The sequence below is a fragment of the Furipterus horrens genome, unplaced genomic scaffold (genome assembly GCF_987537825.1).
Source record: "Furipterus horrens unplaced genomic scaffold, mFurHor1.1.pri manual_scaffold_1, whole genome shotgun sequence".
In the NCBI taxonomy this organism is placed as follows: Eukaryota; Metazoa; Chordata; class Mammalia; order Chiroptera; family Furipteridae; genus Furipterus; species Furipterus horrens.
Window position 1 is genome coordinate 45,877,310 of NW_028327171.1, and position 24,200 is coordinate 45,901,509.

General features: G+C 39.4%; 1 protein-coding gene across 1 annotated transcript in view; it reads left to right on the forward strand.

The window, feature by feature from the left end:
- Window positions 1-24,200, forward strand: part of VPS8 (VPS8 subunit of CORVET complex) — a 265,592-nt gene that overhangs the window by 161,629 nt on the left and 79,763 nt on the right. The window contains exons 36-40 of the mRNA XM_090275034.1: window positions 5,770-5,917; window positions 9,059-9,148; window positions 11,608-11,650; window positions 18,431-18,534; window positions 23,858-23,939. Of these exons, the coding sequence (XP_090131160.1) occupies window positions 5,770-5,917; window positions 9,059-9,148; window positions 11,608-11,650; window positions 18,431-18,534; window positions 23,858-23,939 (467 nt within the window). The remainder of the gene's footprint in view (window positions 1-5,769; window positions 5,918-9,058; window positions 9,149-11,607; window positions 11,651-18,430; window positions 18,535-23,857; window positions 23,940-24,200) is intronic.

Sequence of the window (24,200 nt, forward strand, 5' to 3'; positions counted from 1 at the left end):
GACAGGGCCAAAGGATATGAGCTAAAGATAATATTCAGTACTGAGGAAACTGAGCAAGGCCTGTTTGTTTGGATTCCTCTCAGTGTTCCTCCCTCTTCAGGGATAAGCATGCTCCTTTCCTCCAGGTCCAGGGAGAGCACTCTCAGGTGAAAGTTTTATGATCTGCTTTGGGGTGAAGGAGGAAGGTCAGAGTTCTTTCTGTACCCGCCATCTCTCAGATTCCTTTAGTTTAAAATATTCACTATGCCAAGATAGCATATTTTGGGGTAGCATGTCCTGAATCCTGTCACTAGTGATATATTGAATTCTGAATTGAGGGAGAGGACCGAGGTTAAGAAGGTTGAGTGCAGATGCAGTAAGGAGGAGTAGCTTCCTGAACTAGCCTTAGCAGAGTTCTGATTATAGGAAGTTTGTCTTTGGTGTCCTTTGAACTCTGCCTCCTCCCACTTTACTCCCTTCTTTCCCGGGGTGCAGGGTACACAGACTGTTTGAGGCTCTCCACTTCATAAGCACACTCCGTTGTATTGTCCTAGGTATACAGATATTTTAAATCAAAAGTTATCTCCTTCCATGACGCCCCATTCAAAACTCAGATTATTTTGTCAATTTCTGTATTATGTGACACTTTTACAGTGAGAATACACAAGTAACATATGAATACAATGAAGCATACACACTGATGAAAAAATACTTTTCTAATACCCAGGGTAGTATAGACTCGTTTACATTAGGCTCTGAATGCCTGATTTCCCATCCCAGTTCAGCTTTTTAAAATGGGTATGCTTGTTGACTAACATGAAGGAAAGATTAGAGTCTTGTGAGGTACTGGGGAGACTGAAAACCAAGGGATTACAGTATGGAAAAATATATTTAGTGTAGACATAAGACTGTCCAAACCTGTGGAGAATTTTTATGAGTTTATTTAAGTCAAAACTGACAACAGGTGCCAGATCTCAAAGGCTTCAATGAATGACAGTTTTGCACTTCTTTTTATACATTTGGAATAAAGGAGGAAACTGTAAGGAAGATTACCTGAAGGAGGGAAAAGGCAAGGTGGGGAAATCTCTATGACTGGGTTACAGGGTCCTTAACAAGATTGGGTACTCCCCAGAGGATGGTCACACCTCCCTTGAGGGTGATTACTGTGGCATTTTGAAGGTGTGTTAACCTAATGCACCAGAACATGGACAGAACTTGCTTAAGACCTTTTAGTAAAGAAATTATAGGCCTGGAGCGCGAATACCCAGGAATTTATGATCAGATCACCCTGTGAGGTTACTTTCAGGCTCTTGAACTAATCAGAGTTATTACAGAAGCCCTTTTTCATTCACAGTAGGGACAAAAGAACAGTAAGAATAAGTAGACTGGCCCTGCCTGGCAGTTTTCCCTGGCAGACAACTTGAGACTATTTTTGCCTTTAATTCTTTCCTTTTTGTTCTGCTTAAGCAATAGGATTTTTTTAAACGTCCAGATTTATCCTCCCCATGAAGCTCTTATAGAAGCATTCTGGAGAGTAGAGAAAATGAAAGAAAACAGTTATTTTGAGATGGGGACTGCTTATGTGTCATATCAAAATACTGCTGTTTTTGTTCTTGCCCTGAAAATCTGAGTTAATAGAATCATCATTCTTGTGTGTATGCAGTTTTGATTTAACATTTACATGTATTCACTGAGTTGTTTTTGAAGAGGTAGCTTTTTATTTTGTCAACAGCACTTGTAAAGGAACAAACCATCTAGGTGAATTCTTATGTATACTATATTTCTGTTTTCTTTATTCAATTTCTTTAACTTATCTTCGCTATGTAAATAATGTCCTCAGTAAATTGATTGGCCTACAAAGATATTAGTAACATCTGTATGTAGAAAGATTAGATAGTTTTGAGGGGAGGAGGTGGGGCTTAATCGTCCAGTAGCAAATTATTTGCTTGAATTGTGGCCAGAGTTTGGGAGAGAAAGGATTTGTATCTTCCCCTAAATCCCTTCTTGGGGACAGCTGCTCCATAAAGCCCCACCCCCACCCCCACTCCCTGTGTGCCTTCCTGCTGGCCAAGAATTCTCACAGGAGTTCTGACATATTTACACCCAGATGCAGGTCTTTTGTGCAGTGGGAATGCTTGAAGGATAATACACAAGGACACTGGTGGTTTCTGTGAGGCTATAAACTTCATAAGAAATGAGGAGAATGTGCAAGTATATTTATATTCACAGTATTTTCCTCAGTATGATTTCCTTGGTAATGTCAATTTAGCCTTTGTTAACAATGTCCTGGAGACTTCTGAAATATATGGTATGGTTTTCTCATAGGAAAATAAAACCATATAAAATGTTGGATTATATTTCTAAGTCTTTAATCAAAATATAGTAAAAATTGAACATTGCTAAGAGAATGAGTGACTTTGCCAAGGAACAAAACATGGATTTAAGTTGAATCTCTCTCCTGGTCTCTCTTGCTGGTCTCCTGACCAGCCATCCTAATTCTAGTTCCATTTTCAAACACAAATAATGGTAATGTCCCCTCTCCCCTTCTCACAATTCTTTCAGTTTCCATTATTCAAGGTAAAATTTAAATTCCTCACGGTGTACAGGCCCTTCTTGATCTGATTCAGGCATATCGAGCTTCATTTTCTCATTCTGACTTTTCTCTTTTCCCCTTTGTTCTGCAGCCGTACTGAACTAATTGTTCATAAGATACACCACACACTGTCATTCCCCTCTTTGAATATGTTTTCCTTCCTCTTAGTCCACTTTGTTTCCTTGAGAGCAATTTACCTTTATATATTAAGAACTTAAAAGTTATCCATGTGCTTTGATCCAGTGATTTCATTTTGGAAAATATATTTTAAGGAAATACTTTGAAAGAAAAAGTAATTAATACTCAAATATCCATGTTAGCATTTATATAGTGAGAAAAACTTTTAAAAAGTGGATGAAGGAGATGGCTAAATAAACACTAAGGTATATGAGCATAATTGAATACCTCATTGGCAAACATGGCTATGTAAATGTAAAAATAATGCTAAACTAACAAAAATACATAACATTAAATAGTATGTACTGTTGGGAGGGAGAAATTTTCTTCTACCCTTCTAGGTTCTCTGTCTACATGAGACAGATTAACAAGATAAAATAACCAAATTTAATTGTATATGTATGTATGGGAGCTTCACAAATATAGGAGTCAAATCTTACATGACAGGTTTGAGACAGAAAGGTGAACTGAGGTATCTGTGACACCATGAGCTAAGGAATGAAGTAAGGCATCTGGGGCTTTACATGGGAGGAGGGGAATTTACAGAATGTCAAGAAGAGCAGATGTTCAATAATTAGATATTTGCCCTGTCATATAAATAGGTAATCACTCTTATGTGGGCAAGGTTCCACTTTAAATTCTTTAAGGGAAAGTGAAAATTTCTCTTGAGCCTGCAGGGTCTCAGTTGTCTTCAGCTCACAATAATCTACACACCAAAGTAGCATATCTTGTCGAGGCCTCTTCTTAACCCCTTCAGCGCACGTACTGTTTGTGTGTGACTGAATGATAGCGAGAGGACATGGAGAGATGTAGATAGCTTAAGGTTCATTTGCCCTTGTTAAAAGAACAAAAACTGAGCAAATTGGGAGATCTAATTGGCTTTATTAAACAATTTTGAATCAGGAGCATCCCATCTAGTAAATAGAGAGGTGCTCATGAAGTTGTACAAAATGGAAGGTTTTTATTGCTACAAACTGTGTGGGACAAGAAAGTTATTAGCAAAAGAATAGAAAGGATTAGTTCAGGCCACGATGCTTTTCTTTAAGTGAGGATGTAAATGATAAATAGCATTTCTTTTTACTAGTAAGAGGTTTTAGTTACAGGAGGAAATATATTTAGACACAAGAAGTCTTTCCCAAATTAAGAGCTTTGTGATACTCACTCTTGACCAGCAGTTGGGTGATTGAGTTCTGCTGCTTGAGGCTTTCTGTACTCACTAATGGGCTAATTTGATATCTTCTCAAATTGGCTGTAAATCCCCAAAGTGAAGTTTTCTATTTCTGTTGTTATTGTTTTATTTCACAACTGTTTTTAATGCAGGAATTTGTTAAGTGACTATTCCCTCGGTAAACCACCACCACAGTGTTACTGCCACATAACTTGAAAATTATCTATTAAGTGTTTGTGGCCAACTGCACTACAGACTTTGAGAACAAAGACTGTTACAGTCATCGTTGCATCCCCGGGATTAGTACAGCCCTAGCACATGAGAAACTGATGCTCAATAAATGTACATTAAGTTGAACTTCACTGACTGGAAATAGTAAATTGGACTACCCTCAGATGGAGGAAACCAAATATAAAATAGAAGGGTGAAAATCACAAGGACTAGGGCAACAAAATCAGATATGGCAAGTAGTAAATCTTGTCAGAAAGGTGTACGTGACGAAAGTAGAAGGTGCACGTGATAAACCCAGGGGCATGATGATAGTTCTCTAGGTGGGATGAAGGTTGTGTCTCAATAGAACACCATTAGGTAAAAGAGAAAAGGGAATGCTAACCAGCGTTTCTGGACAGTAAGGTGAACCAGTGTACGTTCTGGATGTTTACACCATATTGTAGGTGGTGTTAATATTTTATCTGCATCATACTTTTGTTAATATGTCTTATAAATGCAAGGCTATGGAGCACATTAAGATTAGACATAAGCATCTGCCGATAAATCACAGTATTTAATTCTTTCCAGACATTTATTGGCAAAACCCTTTACAAATAATGAAGATGTGCATACAAATCAAACCAAGCAAATCACCCAAATGAACAGATTTTGATGCATTCATTTGTGAGGGAAATAATGTGTCTGCTGGGAAATGATTAGGCAACATCAACCTAATCAAAACTTTAATAAGTAAACTGTAGCATTAGTGAATTTACATCCGTTTCTGGCTGTTGCTTATCAGTCTTGCTCATAAATACAACTTGTATCCATTTCTCAAAGCTCTTCCTGTTAGTCATCTGTCAGCTCCCTGCTTTGCCATATACCCACTGCTAACTTTAATGGCTATAAAAATTAGCACAGTGTTGGTACATAATAAATCTGCTCAGTAAAAGTACATTGTTGTAGGCTTTGAGAATTCATTAGTGAGAAGACAACCTGGTACCTACCCTTGCAGAGCTTATAGCCTTTTTGAAAAGACATAATTAAAGAAGTAATTGCAACATGGTGTGATTGGTGCTATGAGAGGAGCATAGTAGACAGCTGTTGAGACTGGTACAAATCAAGTTGTTTAAACTGAATTGGGCGATCTGTTTCCGTTAAGAGCAACAGTGTAACTTTTTGTATGGAGCTTTCACTACAAATCACCTATTTAATCAATGTAAATGGGGAAATATTGTGATTTAGAGCAGTGGTCCTCAAGGCCCGGGCGGGGTGGGAGGGTGGTGGAACAGGAGAAGGAGCTCAGAAGGAGCAGAGGACAGGAGTGGGTCGCAGGAGCTTCACTTGCTCACCTCCGCTCACCTCCTACGCTTAGGGGTGTGGGACAGGAGGCGGAGCTCAGGCAAGCTTCCCTCGCAGCCCAGGTTCCTAAGAGGCCACTGACTGATAGAGGTCTGCACCCCGAGGATTGGGCACCCCTGATTTACAATACAATACTGTTGACCCTAATGATCTAAGCAACAGTGAGATTTTTAATTCATGACCAAAAGGTAGTCTTGGTTTAAGATGACATGCTTTGTACCTGTAGCCTTAATTATAGATGTGATTAAATGATGCTACTCTTTTGCCTCTACGTTTTCAGGGAAGGTATTCATGTAAATCAAGAGTTGCTGCAGATATCTCCGTGTATCACAGAGCAGTTCATTGAGCTCTTGTGTCAGTTCAACCCAAACCAAGTTATAGAGACATTGCAAGTCGTTGAGGGCTACCGCCTAGAAGAAACTATCCAGGTAAGACCAATATAATAATGTAGGGAAAACAAGAGTACACTTTTCCTAATCATTCACCATTTTACAAATGAGCAAAGGGAGACTCAGATATTAAATTACTTACCTAAGTTCACAGCTAGGAAGTGGTAGCCCCTGAGATTGAATCCAGATAGTCTGGCTCCATAGTGCAGGCTTTTTGTTGCTGTGACACTAAAACTGCTTTCATGTGACTCATATTCTAGTAAAGTCAGAAACACACATGCCCATCATTGTTATGAATCAAGCTCCGCAGACATTCTGGCCAACATGATAAAATATAAAAAGGAATACAGTAAAAATATTAAAAGGAAAAAGCCAAGCTGCTATTTTCAGGCGCTGGTGGTTACCTAGCCCTCTTATTCAGTAAACTCAGTAGCTTTAGCACAGTCATTGCCTTTATTCTCCTCCCTTATTTCACCTGTTCCGAATGAAAAGGAACATGTATATACTACACATATACACATATTCTAGTCTACTGTAAGAGCCTAGCATGTTCCCTGTTTAAAATTTAAGTCAGCATTATATCTCCTTTCTTTTACTGTCAATATTCATTAAACAGTAACCTGTATTTTCTGCCTCCACCTCCTGAACTGCCCACACTTAAAATTTTTTAAATTATGCAATACTTCAAGTATGTAGAAATGTGCAGAAATAATATCAAATACATATGCACCCACCAAGCCAGTATTATAAATGTTAATATTTTGCCATACTGGCTTCAGATATTTGTTGTTCTGCTGTTTTTGTTGTTTTGTTTTAGAAATAAAGCACCTTTTATTTGTCACGTCCCCTCTCTTCCCTGAGGTCACCACCAAACTGAAGATGGAAAGTTAATCCTTCCCATCCATGTTGACTATCTTTCATATATACAAGGTGGGGCAAAAGTAGCTTTACAGTTGTTCATATGGAAAATAATACAATAATTAGTAAATAATAATACAAGAATAAACTCTGTTTCACATACTCACAATTGTAAACCTACTTTTTCCTCACCCTGTATGTACTACCTGTAAAATACAAGATGCAGTTTTATATGTTTTTAAAATTTGTATTAATGGTATCATACAGTATATACCCTATTGCAAATTTATTTCTCATTAATTTTTTAATCAATTTTTATACATGTAGATATAGTTCATTCATTTTAATAGTCATGTAATAGTCCATTGAATGAATATGCCACAGTTTATATATTTCCCTATTCATAGACGTTCAGATTGTTTCCAGTCTTTTGCCATTATAAACAGTGCTACATTAGCCATCAGGTTTCTCTAAGTAATCAATACTCCTGGAAATGGAATTCTTTGGAAGCAGAGTAGTTTGATTCTATTAATATTACAAAGCTGAGTTCCTGTTTGTTTCTAGTCTCATCATCCATGTTTGATATTTGCTATTTTTCCACATCCTGGCTAATTCCTACTATTTTTAGACATAATTTTTGCCAGTGGGAAGGGTATCATTGATTATTCATGACAATTGAATATCCTTCCATTTTAATGACCCTTTGGATTTTCTTTTCACTCAGTTATTCATATCATTTTTCTACTGGGTTTTTGTTCTTCTCTTACTGATTTCTTGGTGTTCTTTTTAATTTCTAGATCTCTAACCCTTGACTGATTTTGTATGTTGGGGATTTCTTCTTCCACTCTCTTACGGCATATCTTTTAACTTGGTTTTTAGTGACTTCTTTTTAATTTATCAGTCTTTTCCCCTAATGCTGAATTTTTTGTGTATCAGTCTTATTTCCTTTTGACTTTGAAGGCATAAAGGATATTCTCTTTTATGAATTTTATAGGTTAGCTTTTTACATTTAGGCTTTTAATCCATCTGGAATATATTTCTGTAAACAGATCAAGACAGGGATTTATATGTATATATATATTTTTTCATGTGGATGGCTAATGGCCCATGTGACATTTTATTGTACTTTCCTTACTCATTTATAATGCCATACTGTCATACACCAAACTTCCAAATGTACAAGGATCTGTTTGTGGATTCTGTTCTCTTCCTTTGTCTTTTTCTATGCCCATACCACATACTTTAATTAGTATAGGTTTAAAATAAGGCTTCTTATTTGAAAGAAGAGTCTTTCCTCCTCATTCTTTTTCTTAAAAATTCTTTGGTTACATTTACCCGTTACTATTCCATATCAATTTAAGAATCAAACTGTCAGGTTCCTTTGGGGTGGGGGCATTCTTCTGGAATTTTGATGAAGAGAATACATTGAATTTATAGGTTAATTCAGGGAAGACTGACATCTTAGGGTATTGTCTTCACATTCAGAAACATGGTTATTTTTCTAAAATGCCTTTTGTGCTCTTTGGTATTATTTATGTAATATTTTACATAAGATTCTTGCACATATTTTCGTAAATTTGTTCCTAGGTACTTACACTTTTGTTAACATTTTGAAAGGAAATTTTTGAAATGACATTTTTTATCGATTATACTGCTATATGTTATTAATTTTTGTACATTGTTTTGTGTCTGGCAACAAGGCTGAATTCCTTTTTATTCAATAGTTCCTAGGTTTTTTATGACAATATATTTTCTAAGAATAATGGTAGTTGTTTTTTTTTCCTTTCCAATCTTATACTTTTTTCTTTCTCTTATCAGATGTCTAGGAGCTCTAGGATATTTTGAATAAAAGCAGTGATAGTATACATTCTTGCCTTATTCCTAATTTAAAAGGGAATGTGTCTAACATTTTACATTAAATATGTTTATCGTAAGATTTTGATAGATAATTTTTATTAAGTTAAGAGAGTTCCATTTCCAGTATGGCTAAGAGTGTTTTGTATTGTTTTTGTTTTTTCAAAAATGGGTACTGAATTTTATCAAATAGTTTTTCTGCATTTATTGAAATAATCACATTTTTTCTCATTTGATCTGTTAACTTGTTAAGATATTATTTCTGCCTTTCTTTTTTCTTGCTCCTGACTAAACCAAGATATGGTACTATAAGACAAAAAGTCAAGTAGTTGCATATTTTACTGTAAAGTAACATACTACCAAGGTATAAATTCTTTATTTCATGTGGTTTTTTCATTCTTAATAAGATCTTCTCACTTCACAAACAAGATTCATAAATAAAAATCTTTATCTTTTCTTCTTTCCTAGATTACTCAGAAGTATCAACTTCATGAAGTCACTGCCTATCTATTAGAAAAGAAAGGAGATATTCATGGTGCCTTCTTAATAATGCTAAAGGTAACATTTTAATATATTTGCTTTGTCATGTTTCTTTCTGCCTCCGTTCATTAGTCTATCTCTTTTTTGAAATATAACTAACGTATAACATTGTGTAAATTTTCATCAATCCATCTTAATTTCTTATCTTTCAAAGTAAGTTGCAGGCAGTGGTACATTTTACCTCAATAGTTTTATCATCCATGTCATTGACTAGAGTTCAGTATGGTGGAGGTGCCACACATACCCTAGGCTCAGTTGGAAGTTGCCTTGTCCAGCAGAGGCTTCGTGACCACAGCGGAACAAACTTTTTACCCAGGACACTTTGTTATGTCTGGGGGAAGGAAGATGACTGCCTCTCTAGTGGAGACCAGCAGCCAAACCTTCATCCCTTATGCCTTTTATTGAGGAGGATACATCCGAGAGATATAAGGCTAAAATTCATAAATCGTCAATAGCCATTAGGTGTTTGACAGTAACAGATTACACATACCAGTACAGGGGTCACAGTGACCAGTCTGTGTCAGGGTCCATAAAACATCTTGACCAGATGCAAGGTTTCATATACTCCTTGCTAGAGATTGTTTATGTTACATTACTGATAAGGAAAGCAGAGCAAGTTCTAAAATATAATGAGCATAATGAGCATCCTTTGATCGAATTCCCATGGCAACCCTCTGAGTGGTTGTCAATCATGTTCCACACGCAGCCTTATGTTGAGACTTAGAGACAAGCAGGGCCAGAATGCTGGCAGCAGTCATGCTCTGGCTGGGGCCACAGTTCCTTGAACCATGAGGAGAGGTTGCCCACAGTTCAGTATTTCTTTGTGGCACTTTCTTAAAGTAGAATTTACATGCAACAAAATGCACAAGTCTTAAAAGTACCATTTGATTTATTGTGACAAATGCATTTACCTGTGTAACCCTAGTCCTTAACAAGATAGAGAGCATTACCTTCACCCCAGAAAGTTCTCATGCTCCTTCCCAGTCAGTTCCCACTTCCATTCCCCCAGAGATAACCTCTCTTCTGCTTTTTCTTCCACCATGGATTAGTTTTGTCTGCTCTGTTCATTCATAGTCATGGAATCATTCAATAGGTTTTATTGTATAATTCCTCTTGCATTCAGCATAATGGTTTTGAGATTTTTCTCTGTCATTGAATGTATCAGTATTTTTCCCTTACTATATAATTGTATGAATATACCACAGTTTATCCATTCTGGTATTGATTGACACCTGGGTGAGTTCTAGTTTTTGGCTATTACAAGTAAAGCTGCTATAATCACTCTTGTACACAAATGTTTTCATTTCCCTGGAGTCAATACCAAGGAGTGAATTGCTGGGTCACCAGATAGATATAGGTTTAGTTTTATAAAACATCATCAGACCTCTTTCCAAAGTGGTTGTAGCATTTTATGTCCTACCAATAATGTATGAGTGTTTTGTTTGCTTCACATTCTCACCAGCAGTTTGGTGTTCTATCAGTTTTTGAAAAAAAAAGTTTTTCATTCTTTTAGTTGTTGTAACATACACATAACACGAAATTTACCATTTCAGTGGCATTAAGTATATTTACATTGCTGTGCAACCATCACCACAATCCATCTCCAGAATTTTTTCAACTTCTCGCAGACCTGTTACACAATTACTCCCTGCTCCTCCCTCCTGCCCAGCCCCTGGAAACCACCATTCTACTTTTAAAGTCTATGAACTTGAGTACTCTAGACACCTCACATAAGTGGAATCATACAGTATTTGTCCTTTGGGGTCCGGCTTCTTACACTGAGCATAATGTCTTCAGGGTTATTACACTTAGCATAATGTCTTGAGAGCCAGAGCTGGGTGTGATGGTGGTGGTGGAGAGAGAGGGGGATATGAATTTGAGAACTTATGATTTGAATACAGTATAGGACGAATAATAGGGAGTGGATAATGATGATTCTATGATTTTTGTCTAACATTTACTTGTAAGGGACCTCAAGAAAAGGAGGGAATTTTTGGTAGAAGGGGTATATTAAAGTCAGCTTCAGTGTATATTGAGAGGCCTTTGCAATATCAGTATCTGAGGAACTGGAATTCAGTAGAGCAGTGGCCACTACAACTGTCTTTATTTAGGACATTTCGCATTGAAGGCTGTGTTGCATGCTATGGGGATCGACTTGCCATGTCCTTTTTTCTCATGCACCCCTTTTTCTCATAACCTGCTGTGACTTTTAATTCCCTTATCCAAAACATGAGTAAATTCTAATCCTCATTACTGTGCCTCAGGAATGTCAATGATGGCTATGTGGGTAGCACAACAGAAGCAGAAATGGATCCCGTCCAGGACTGCCAGCTGTGCTTTCTACATATACCAGAATTCTCTTCTGATTGACAGGGCCTATTCTTAATAACTTCGTTGTTTCCTGGGTTTTTCCTGTGAAATATGTCAATTTAATTATTTTGTGGATTGGAAATTAAAGTGTTCCTTTTGCCTCCTAGAGACTACAAAGCAAACTTCAAGAGATAATTCAGCAAGGTGAAAGTAAGTTCTTAAGTGTAATTTACAATTTCTTTTTTATTTACCCCATGTTTTGAAAGATGTTATATATTAACTGCATTTATTAATAATTATATTTTTCTGCATAATCACTGTTTATCCACTTTAAAATTAATCCCAATTTTAACTTGTTTTCAAGGGCTCATAATAGGAAAACATTTAAACTATGTGGCTTTGTGGTGTTAATTGTCAGTGGAGTTCAGTATATAGAAAATTAGGCACCCTTCACTGGTATTGATTTTTTTTTGTTACATTTCTGTACTTATTATTTGGTTATTATAAATGAAGTACATAACTAATGTATTAAAAATTACTGTGCTGAATAACAACAAGGAAGAGAGCATCTAATCAGTAAGTAATGCTGCTGTGAACATAGGTGTACAAATATCTTTTCAAGCCTTGCTTTCATATCTTCTGGTATATACCCAGAAGTGGGATTGCTAGATTAAATGGTAGTCTTATTTTTAATTTTTTGAGAAACCATCATCGTGAGTTCCATAGTAGCTATATTATTTTACATTTCCACCAACAGTACACAGGGGTTTCAATTTCTCCACATCCTCAGCAACAATTGTTATTTTCTGTTTTCTTGATAGTAGCCATCCTAATGGGTAGGGTTGGAAATTCCCTAATGATTAGTGATGTTGAACATCTTTTCCATGTGCTTATTGCCATTTGTATATCTCCTCTGGGGGGAAAAAATGTCTATTTAAGTCCTTTGCCCACTTTTGAATTAGATTATTTGTTTTCCTATTACTTGACATTTTCAAAATAGCCCTCCCAGAGTTCAGAGAAATCACTTGATGGATAATTTTTAGATTGTCCTACCTCTTCAATGCACCAACACACTTCTTGGGCCCCTTGGCCCACATATTCCCCTAAATCGTCGGCAGCCGTCCGTCTCGAGAGATGATGGTGTAGCTTCTTAAGAGTCTATCTGCACCGCCGAGAATGGCTGTGCAGTCCGACTCAGGAGCGACACGGTATCTGTCTCCTCCCGTGTTGAATCGACATCTTGCGATGACGCCGGAGTGTCCTCTCCAGTGGAGCTGAAGCTACAGAGCCTGGGCAGGGTGATATGGAGGGTCTGCTGTTGCCCATGCAGCAGACCCCCCCCTCTCTTCGCAGCTGAAGGGTCCAAGGGAAAGACGGAGTCAATACAGCTTGGCTTCAGGTGCGCCGCAGGAGTTGCCGGTGTTGACTACAACGTCAAACTGCCTTAGGGACTCCGGCTCCGGATTTTCTGTCGGGGTTTACTCCCTTAGCCTTTCCCCTGAAGAGGTATGCCGCAAGGCAGCGGAGGTTTTTTGGAATCAGAGTTTTCCTTCTCTGTATTCCCCTAAATATTGGTATGATAATTCTCTGTAAATTATTTATTTTTGGAACCTTAGTAAACACTTGGTTGACTTTTCCATATTGAGTCCAACTAAACATTTAATTACTATTTTTGTACTGTCTGTATGTGTGAATTTTACTATGTTAGGTTTGTTGCATTATGTGTTTTTCAATTTAGTGTTATGGGAATAATTTTTGCAAATTATTTTCTCAAATCACTACAATAATTTGCAGGTGATATGTCTAGAAAAGTCAGCTCCTTGAATTCCCATGAAGATCAATTTCTCAGTAGTAGTCTCATGTTTATCATTTACTTTCAGATTCAATTTTGACAGTATGCTTAAGAATTTTGGAGGATTTCTAATTGCAATACATCCTGCTAGTTCTTATGGGTTATACACAGATGGATAAAACACGGTCCTCACCCAAGGAACTATAGTGTTGTGAGGGAGACAGACATGTAAATTAAAACCTGTAGTGCAAGTAGAATCCCTAAGGCGGTTTGACATTGTAGTCAACACCGGCAACTCCTGCGGCGCACCTGAAGCCAAGCTGTATTGACTTTGTCTTTCCCTTGGACCCTTCAGCTGCGAAGAGAGGGGGGGTCTGCTGCATGGGCAACAGCAGACCCTCCATATCATCCTGCCCAGGCTCTGTAGCTTCAGTTTCACTGGAGAGGACACTCCAGCGTCATCGCAAGATGTCGACTCAACACGGGAGGAGACAGATACCGGTTATAAGCTCATCCGATTGGCGAAGGAAACGAGCGCCAGGGGTCTCCTCTGACGGTGGGAGAGGTCATCGCACCTCACTGGACAGCTACCGCCCGCCTCAAGCTGGGCAGCCCCAGCCAATTAGGTGCCGTCTCGCCATGGCTCGCCTGCCCCACTGGGTGCGTGGGGATCAGAGAGGCGCCTCTCGAAAAGTGGGCCACAAAACACCCGCACCAGTTAATTCCAAGCAAACAACAAGAAAGAAGCCTCCGGCTCTTCGCCTCGCTAGCTGGAACATCAGGACCATGTGCCCCGGACTTACTGCAGACCTTCCGTGGATCAAGGGTGCCAGGAAAACCGCTGTCATCGATAGGGAACTGGCACGACTAAACATCGACATTGCGGCTCTACAGGAGACCCGGTTGGCCGACAACGGAACTATCAGAGAAACCAACTACACCTTCTACTGGCAAGGGAAGTCTCCGGACCAACCAAGACAGCACGGTGTTGGGTTTGCTGTGAAGAACATGCTTGTTAACTCCATAGAGCCACCCACAGGAGGCACAGAGAGATTACTTACCCTCCGATTGTCAACAACTTTCGGCCCAGTCAGCATTCTTAGCGCATACGCCCCAACCCTCTGCGCCACCATCGAAGAGAAAGAACAGTTCTACCATGCACTGGACGAAGCGTTATCCAAGATCCCCAGAAGTAACGCTCTCTATCTCCTTGGAGACTTCAACGCAAGAGTAGGAGCCGACCACATGGCCTGGCCCACCTGCCTTGGAAACTTTGGGAGAGGAAAGATCAATGAGAATGGTCAGCGACTGCTTGAGCTTTCGTGTCACCACGGCCTGTGCGTGACAAACACATTCTTCAAGTGCAAAGAGATCCACCAGGTGTCATGGAGGCACCCCCGCTCCCGCCATTGGCACCAGCTTGACCTCGTCATCACCAGAAGAACGGATATTGGCAGCACCCTCCTCACCCGCAGCTACCACAGTGCAGACTGCGACACGGACCATGCCCTCGTGGTAAGCAAGGTGCGCATAATGCCGAAGAGGTTGCACCACTTCAAGATGAAGGGTCGCCCACGCATCAACACCAGTTGTGCCAGCAACCCAGTTAAGACCCAGCAATTCATCAACAAGATGGAAGATGCACTCGGCGAGGGAGTGGCGGCAGATGACATTATCGAATCCAATTGGCCACGTCTCCGCGACGCCATATACAACTCTGCCATTATTGCTTACGGGAAGAAAGAGCGGAAGAACGCTGACTGGTACGAGGCTCACTGGGAAGAAATGGAACCCGTGATCGAGGCTAAGAGGAAGGCCCTACTGGCTTACAAGGTCACGCCCACTCCCAGTACACTTCAAGCTCTACGGGCTGCCAGGAACAAAGTCCAGAAGACCGCCCGCCACTGTACCAACACCTATTGGCTAAACCTGTGCAGAAGCATTCAGGAAGCCGCCGATATAGGCAACACACGAGGAATGTATGAGGGTATCAAGAAGGCAACAGGCCCAATCCCCTCCAAGATCGCCCCCCTTAAGTCCAAGACAGGTGAGGTCATCACTGACCAGGAACAGCAAATGCGGCGGTGGACCGAGCACTACCTCGAGCTGTACGCAACGAAGAACACCGTAACAAACACTGCTCTTAACGCCATCTGAGACCTACCAGTCATGGAGGAGCTAGACACCCCACCTACTGCGGCAGAGCTCAGCAAAGCCATCGACCGCCTCGCTTGCGGGAAAGCACCAGGAAGCGACGGAATCCCTCCAGAAATCCTAAAGAGCGGGAAACCAGTCCTGCTACAGCCGCTCCACCATCTACTCTGTCGCTGCTGGAAGGAGGGTTATATCCCCCAGGATATGAGAGATGCCAACATTATCACCATGTACAAGAACAAAGGAGACCGCAGCGACTGCAACAACTACCGGGGCATCTCTCTCCTCAGCGTCGTCGGCAAAGTATTTGCCCGGGTCGCTCTTGCCCGCCTGCAGACCCTTGCTTCCCGCGTCTACCCAGAGTCCCAGTGTGGCTTCAGAGCTGGCCGTTCAACAGTGGACATGATCTTCTCCCTACGCCAGCTGCAGGAGAAGTGTCACGAGCAGCATAAACCACTCTACCTCGCCTTTATCGACCTTACGAAGGCATTTGATCTGGTCAGTCGAAGCGGTCTCTTCAGCTTGCTACGGAAGATTGGCTGTCCACCACATCTGCTTGCTGTGGTCATGTCCTTTCACGACAACATGCACAGCACGGTGTCCTACAACGGCGCAACCTCTGAGGCCTTCCCAGTCAGCAGCGGAGTAAAGCAGGGCTGCGTCCTCGCGCCTACGCTGTTCGGAATCTTCTTCTCCATGCTCCTCCAATACGCCTTTAAGGACTGCAGCGAGGGTGTCTTCATTCACACCAGATCCGATGGCAAGCTCTACAACCTGGCCCGTCTACGAGCCAAGAACAAAGTCAAAGAGGTGCTCATCCGTGAGATGCTCTTCGCCGACGACGCAGCTTTGACATCACACTCTGAAGAGGGACTCCAGCAGCTAGTCACTTGCCTTTCCCACGCATGCAAGGAGTTCGGACTAGCCATCAGCCTGACGAAGACGAATGTTATGGCTCAAGGCACGGGGACTCCCCCATGCATCACCATCGACGGGTACACCCTGGAGGTTGTCAATGACTTCACTTACCTCGGGTCCACCATCTCGAGCTCTCTGTCAGTCGACTTGGAGGTCAACCGGAGAATCGCCAGGGCAGCCACAGTTATGGCCAGACTGAACCGGCGAGCGTGGAACAATTCCAGCCTCACTGAGAAAACCAGACTGCGCATCTACCAAGCCTGCGTACTCAGCACTCTCCTCTATGGCAGCGAGACGTGGACCACCTACGCAAGGCACGAAAGGAAACTCAACAGCTTCCACATGAGGTGCCTGCGACGCGTCCTGCATGTCGCCTGGCAGGATAAGGTCCCCAACACCGAGGTGCTGAAGCGAGCCAATATGAGCAGTTTGCATGCAGTTCTCAGCGAGAGACGCCTCAGGTGGCTCGGCCATGTCAAAAGAATGGATGCAGGCCGTATCCCCAAAGACCTCCTCTACGGCGAGCTAGCAGAAGGCAAGAGGATGACAGGGCGCCCAAAACTGCGGTTCAAAGACATCTGCAAAAAGGACATGACACAATGCTCCATCAATCTCAACACATGGGAAGTTCAAGCAGACGACCGCCTAGCCTGGAGGCTCGCGGTCAGACAAGGTACGTCCCGCGCAGAGGCTGCGCGCAACGAGGAGGCGGCCCAGAAAAGATCGAGGCGGAAGCAGCGTCAACAGCAGCAACAACAGCCATCTGCCTTCACCTGTAACAAGTGCGGCAGGGATTGTCACTCCCGAGTCGGACTGCACAGCCATTCTCGGCGGTGCAGATAGACTCTCAAGAAGCTACGCCATCGTCTCTCGAGACGGACGGCTGCCGCCGCCGCCGACGACAGTAAGAGTGGCAAAGGATTGTGGAAAATTTAAGAACTATTTATAACTGATGAATCAAAGATACTTTTGTGGAAGATATGACCTTTGAAGTAATTAAGATTGGAATGATCAATAAGAGTTTGCAAGGCGAAAAGCAAGGAAAGGGCCTTATAGGCTGAGGAGAACGTGATCATGCAAGTGCCTGGCCAGCACCTCAGGGAGTAAGAATAATCTGGTCCTGTAAGAGAGTGTAAGAAGATGAGCCAGAATGTTTACTACGTATAGTTACGGTCAGAGGTTTACTACGTTCTAGTTTTAAAATTAGAAATCTTTGCTGGTATTTGTGGATGGGTTCTTACTGTGTTTGTACTTGTGCTTAAGAAAACTATAAAAAGAAGTGAGGGAGGCAAGATTTACATCAAAAGCTTAAGAGACTGTTAAATAGTGCAAATGACTTTGGTGATGAAGAGCTCCGCCAGGGTAAAAGGAGTGGGTATATGAGAGTATGGAAGTAGAATTCACAAAATTGGCAATTTATTTGGATGTGTGGGTAAACAAGAGGGAAGTGTCAAAAATAATGAAAGATTTATAAACAGGTTGACTTAAAGATGATGGTTTCATTAACAATTTGAAAATGTAGAGGTAAGAGTAGATTTAAAATGAGAAAAATGGCTTGGGTTTTGCACATATAAAGTTCAAGGTGATTGAAGGACATAAATGTAGATATAGATGTCTTTAGAGTCTGTTGAAAATTCAACCTGTAGATTATGAAAGGAATAGGGCTGGTGTTGTATATTTGAAAGTTATTAGCAAGGATATGAGGGTTACAGCCACAAAAGTGGCTGAAATTATTGAAAAATGAAAAGGAAAGGGCCTAAAATAGTATCTTGGAGGAACACTCATATTTAAGATATAGAGGAAGAAATGATAGAGCAAGAAAGGTGAAAGATAATTTCTCTAATCTATAAACAGGTGGTTGGTGATTTTCCACGGCTAAAGCATATTAAAATGCTAAGTTTGATGTGCTTTATATGTCCTGTGAATGTCAAACATTGATATGAAAAACTGTTGGCACAGAATCATCTATTTTTTTAATCTACTAAATCTTGGTATCAGTTCTCAGAGATGATTATATAATAGAAAAAAACATGGGTGTACAGAGAAAAAATTCTAATTTTTTACAGAAGCTCTGAGATTATCATTAGTATATTCTTAAGTGATAGTAACAATTTTTCTGAATCTAGATACCAAAGAGGATCCCTCGTTGAAGGATGTTGAAGATACCATGGTAGAGACAATTGCCCTTTGCCAGCGAAATTCACATAATTTGAACCAGCAGCAAAGAGAGGTAGGAAAATGACTACTTAGGCATTAAAAAGTCTGTTCTGGGCTGAAACTAGGAATTAATTCTATTTCCATTGCCTTTCAGCTATGTGAGTTTAACTCAGCTGATTTTAATCACTGTTTAGTGCTCCCAGGAGCATGACTCCCAAAGTTACTAGGAGGGAGTGCCTGTCCTCTTTGTTCTCACAAAAGGCTTTATATTCTTAGATTTGGCTGTGTTCCAGAACTTAGTAAGTGTGTGAATACTAGATGTTCTTGTTCTGTTTGAACTGAGATTTTGTGGATTCCGTTTAGTGGTATCGTGGATGTGTCATCATTTATCATCTCTCCCATTCCCCATGGATGAAAGTGAGTGTGAAGAACCGGAGGAAAACCCCCAGAGATGCAGAGAAAGCTGGAAAAGGTCAAAGAAGGTTATGATATAGTCGATCTCAACCTTGGCTGTACATTAGAGCCACCCGGGGAGCTTTGAAAAATCCCAGCACTCAGGTTGCACCCCAGATCAATTAAATTAAAGTCTCTGTGGCTGTGACCCAGCCATCAATATGTTTTAAAGCTTCCCATGTGATTCTACTGTGCAGCCAAGGTTTGGAAGCACTGCTGTAGCAGATTCCAGACTGCAGAAGGGAGAATACAAAACCGAAGGAGAAGGAGTTGAGCACCTGTGCAGGTGGGAGTTACAGCAGTGAAGCAGAATCTAAGGGGTCGAGATGTGACTTGACAGCTGAATTCTGCAGTAGTTTTAAGAAGTAAAGTTGGCAGCATGATACAGCATGACTCTTCTGATGCCTGTCCCTCTAGGCTGTGTGTAGCCTCTGACCCAACACCCCCTGGCCTCTTTCCACTACTGGTTTTCTGAAATGAAAAGCATTGTATACGTTTCATGTATAGTTAGCCATATATATTTAAATGGAAATAATAAACTTGGTATGTTTTTCATTCTTATGAGATGGGTAAACTTCTTTACATTTTTGTCAAGGATTTTTTAAGGTCATACATTTTGAAAACTAGAATATTAATTGTGTATAACAAGGACATTTACATAATATGCTATTTTTTTCTTTATTAAAAAACACTTTGGGTATATGTGAAAGATACATACCTATCTTTTTTTTTTTAATTCTGCAATACAGTAAGTTACACAGAAGGAAATTTAAAAAAATTACCTTGGCCTGCCTGGTGTGACTCAGTTGGTTGGAGTATTGTCCCATAAACCAAAAGGCTGTGAGTTTAATTCCCAGTCAGGGCACATGCCTGGATTGCGGGTTCAGTCCCCAGTCAATAGCGTGTCAGACAACCGATTGATGTTTCTTTCTCACATTGATGTTTCTCTCCCCACTCTCTCTCCCTCCCCATCTCTCTAAAAATTGATATACATGTCTTTGGATGAGGACAAAAATAATAATAATAAAAAAATTACATTGTGTCTATCTTATCACCCAGAAATAATCATCATTATCATTTGGTAAATATCACTCTAGATATTTTTTATCTGCCTAGGTTAACATAATTTTAAGAAATTATGTTATAGGATAAAATAATATTTCCTTTTAGAAATGTAGAACTCAATCTCATTTGAAAAGTATATGTAAAACTGAGGAATTGCTGAATTTCAAATATTTCTTCACCATACTATCTCTTAATAAATCTCTGAAGTTTAAAAAAATCTAAACTGTAATAGGTTGGAATTGTTTATGGTTACATTTCAGTTTTTATAATAGCTATGATTCCAAGCCTGTGAGGAAATTTATATGAACTCATACTTCTAACCTCTGTTCTCTAGCCATCTTAATTTTAATTAGTTGTGTTATTTTACCTTATTAAGGTTAATAACACATTCTTTTCTGAATCCATAATTCCCATGGTTGTTTAATCTTTATTCAGATGAACAGTGGGCTTTACACCAGTTCTTTTGCCATGATATTTTTATCTAAATTTTTATTTTCAATATCTGTGGTTAGCTAATAACCATATTTGGACATGGTTATATTTTCATAGGAAAACACTAAAGGATGAAATTTTTCAAGCTATGTTTATATGTATTTGATACTAAGCCTTTTTTTATTTTTCAACCCATCTCCTCTCTACCATCTATTTCATATTCCTCTTCTTATGGAAATTTTAAGAAAAAAATGACAATTATGTTTTGTAAATAGAGCTATTTAGGTTCACATAAGTTGAAATATGTCCAGATTCACACATATTAATGGTAGAATTATATACGAAATCCATGCCTACAGAACTCTAGGGATTATTCTGATTTTATTTGAACTCTGTGTCTCTTAATCAGAGACAGGAATAAGGCTTCTTTTGATGTGGCAAAAGGGAAATTAATTTATTTTTTGTCAAAAAGTCTCTGAGTTGGAATTTGTGTAATAAAGATACTAGATGTTAGATCTCTTTCTATTTTTTGAAATTTTCACTTCTCTAAGATTATAATTATGCCATTTTCTGGCTCCGTGTAAGAGAAGTCTGTCTATAAAGGAAGTCTGTCTGTCTCTCCCTCTCTTAGACACACACACCTCACACCACTCTCTAGCCCCTCCATCTCCAACAATTGGTTTCTGCCTTATTTCTGAACAAGTTCCATAATAACAAAAAATACTTGAATGTTGGGTTTTTATGTAAATAGTGTTTTTGTGAAAATACTAGACTTCTATATTTTTTGTTTACTCCTTTTTAAAATTTTTTATTATTTTTAATTGTTGACACTATTATAGATGTCCCTCATTTTCCTTGCCACCCCCGCCCCCCCCCGCCCAGTCCTCCACATTGTTGCCTGTGTCCATGGGCCATGCATATATGTATATATGTTCTTTGGTTAATCTCTTCCAGTGCCCACCCCCATCCATCCTCCTTCCCTCTGAGATCTGTCAGCCTGTTCCATGTATCCATTCCTCTGGTTTTATTCATCAGGGTTTTTTTTGTTTTGTTTTTGTCATTAGATTCCAAATATGAGTGAGATCATATGATAGTTGTCTTTCTCTGACTGGCTTATTTTACTTAGCATAATATTCTCCAGGACTACCATGTTGTCGCAAAGGGTAAGAGTTCCTTCATTTTTATAGCTGCATAGTATTCCATTGTGTAAATGTACCACAGCATTTTTTATCCACTCATTTACTGTTGGACACTAGGCTGTTTCCAGATCTTTGTAAATAATGCTGCAGTGAACATAGGGTTGCATATATTCTTTCTGATTGGTGTTTCGGGATTTTTAGGAAACCAAAAAGCTTTTGCACAGCAAAAGAAATCATCAACAAAATAGAAAGGGAACCCACTATATGGTAGAACATATTTGCCAATGATACATCTAATAAGGGATTAATTTCCAAAATATATGAAGAACTTATACAACTCAACACCAAGAAGACAAACAATCCAATTAGAAAATGAGCAAAGGACTTGAATAGACACTTCTCCAAAGAGGACATACAAATTAGACATATGAAAAAGTGCTCAACGTTACTAATCATCAGAGAGATGCAAATTAAAGCTACAGTGAGGTATTACTTCACACCTGCCAGAATGGCTTCCATCAATAAGTCAACAAACAACTAGTGCTGGTGAGCATGGTTTGTGGGAATGCAGACTGGTGCAGTCACTGTGGAAAACAGTATGGAATTTCCTCAGTAAACTAAAAATGGAACTGTTGTTTGACCCAGTGATACCCCTTCTGGGAATATATCTTAAGAATCCCAAAACACTAATCAGAAGGAGTATAGACTGCTTTTATATAAGTCATACTTTATTTGGAGGATTTTAATAGTTGTTTTAATATGGTTGTAAAAACAGGTTAAAATAGGCAACTAAAAGGTGAGCTAAGTAAAAAGTAACAAATGAGCAAACAAAACAGATAGATACAGACAACAGATTGGAGGTTACCAAAGGGGAAAGTGGGTGGGGGCAAAATGGGTAAAGGTGAAATATCTGGGGCCACAGAAACTAGACTTTTGGTGGTAACCACATAATAGAGTATACAGACCTAGAACTTTAAGTTGTACACTTGAAATTTATATAATGTTATTAACCAGTGTTACCGCAATTTTAAAGAAAAGGAATAAAATGTAAGATTAAAGTTCATGAGTACTGGATAAAATAAATTAAAATTTCAATAAAATTAAGAATTGCCCATATGTAACATAGTTAAAACCAGTATCTTAAGTACTTGAAGAAATACATAAAAAGTCGGCAGTATAAAACCCTGGCCTTAGCAAACCTCAAATGGGTGCAGATAAGGGCTTCCTAGAAGAGTTCCTCAATGAGAAGTCACTAGACCATCAGCCTCTGTCTCCTTAACAGTCTCCCTTATCTCCATTGCCACATGAGCTCTCCAGTGTCTGATTGTGGGGTGCAGAACATACCCTCTTCTGTAAATAACCACTCTTGTCCTGCTCTGCCTCCTGGATGTTTACAGGAATAGGTTCCTCCTAAAACACTGGGTTTAAACCTTTGTAAATCATTATTTAACTAGAAAACATGTTTGAAATTTTAAAAATGTATCAGTTTGACTTTTGGCGATAAAGATATTTCTTAAGGCTTAAGAAGAGCAAAGAATTTGCAGTCACACTACCAATTTCCTGGCAGTTTGATCTTTGGCAAATTAAGTTCTCTAAGCTTCACTCACTTACTGCAAGTGAAGGTAGTGCTCACTGTATAAGGTTATTAGGAGACTGAAATGAGAAAATGTATGTAAAACATTTAATACGGTGCCCAGTACATATGGGAATAAGTAAATGAGATCTATTAACTTATGTCATGATGTGGTTGGAAATGTCAATCGAAATAATGTAAACTTCCACTTATTGGTCTGTGATGATTAAGGAAATATAAAATATTGCCTGATATAAAAAAATTGGATAAACTATTCATTTATCTTGCTTGACAGAACTGAAAGAGAAATGGGGGAAGGGTAGCTGTGGGGGACTTTCTGCTTTCTTCTGTGGTACATAGAGTTATTTAATTTTGTCAGTGATGCATTTATACCAGAGTATGTTATAACCTAGCAGAAGGTTCTGCCCTAACTCCTTTAAACCTACCCTCTCCTGAGACACCAAAGAATGCAATTCTAAGGTCTAAACTTACTTAACTTCAGTTTCCTTATTTTCCCAGGGTGCATGGTAAAGATAACTGTTTTAGCTATGGGCCCTGCTTTTTATTATTTTTTGCTTTTTCCAGTCAAGTGTTCCATCTTTTCTTGTTCTGATTTTCACCAACAAATGTATGTGAGGAGTACATTTCAACCTGTAAAACTCTATGCTGTTGTGTCTTATTCTTAAAAATAACAGAGCACTTTTGCTTTTCTTTGTTTTGCTCTGACATCATAGGCACTCTGGTTTCCGTTACTGGAGGCAATGATGGCCCCTCAGAAGCTGTCTAGTTCAGCTGCACCTCCCCTGCGCTCCGAAGGTAAGATCATCACAGTCCATCTGTACCGCTGTCCAATGCTTATCTGCTAAAAATTAACATTGTGATACATTTTCCCAGTATCATATTATTATATCTTAATGAAATTATATTGTAGTGTTGATATCATCTTTCAGATTCAAAGCTTTCCATGGCACCAGTTACATTATTTGTCTTGAATATTAGTAGTTTTGCAATAGTTAACTTTAAAATATCAAACTGCCCTTGCTTAGCTAAGTTTCTAAGCTATATAAATCCACTGTT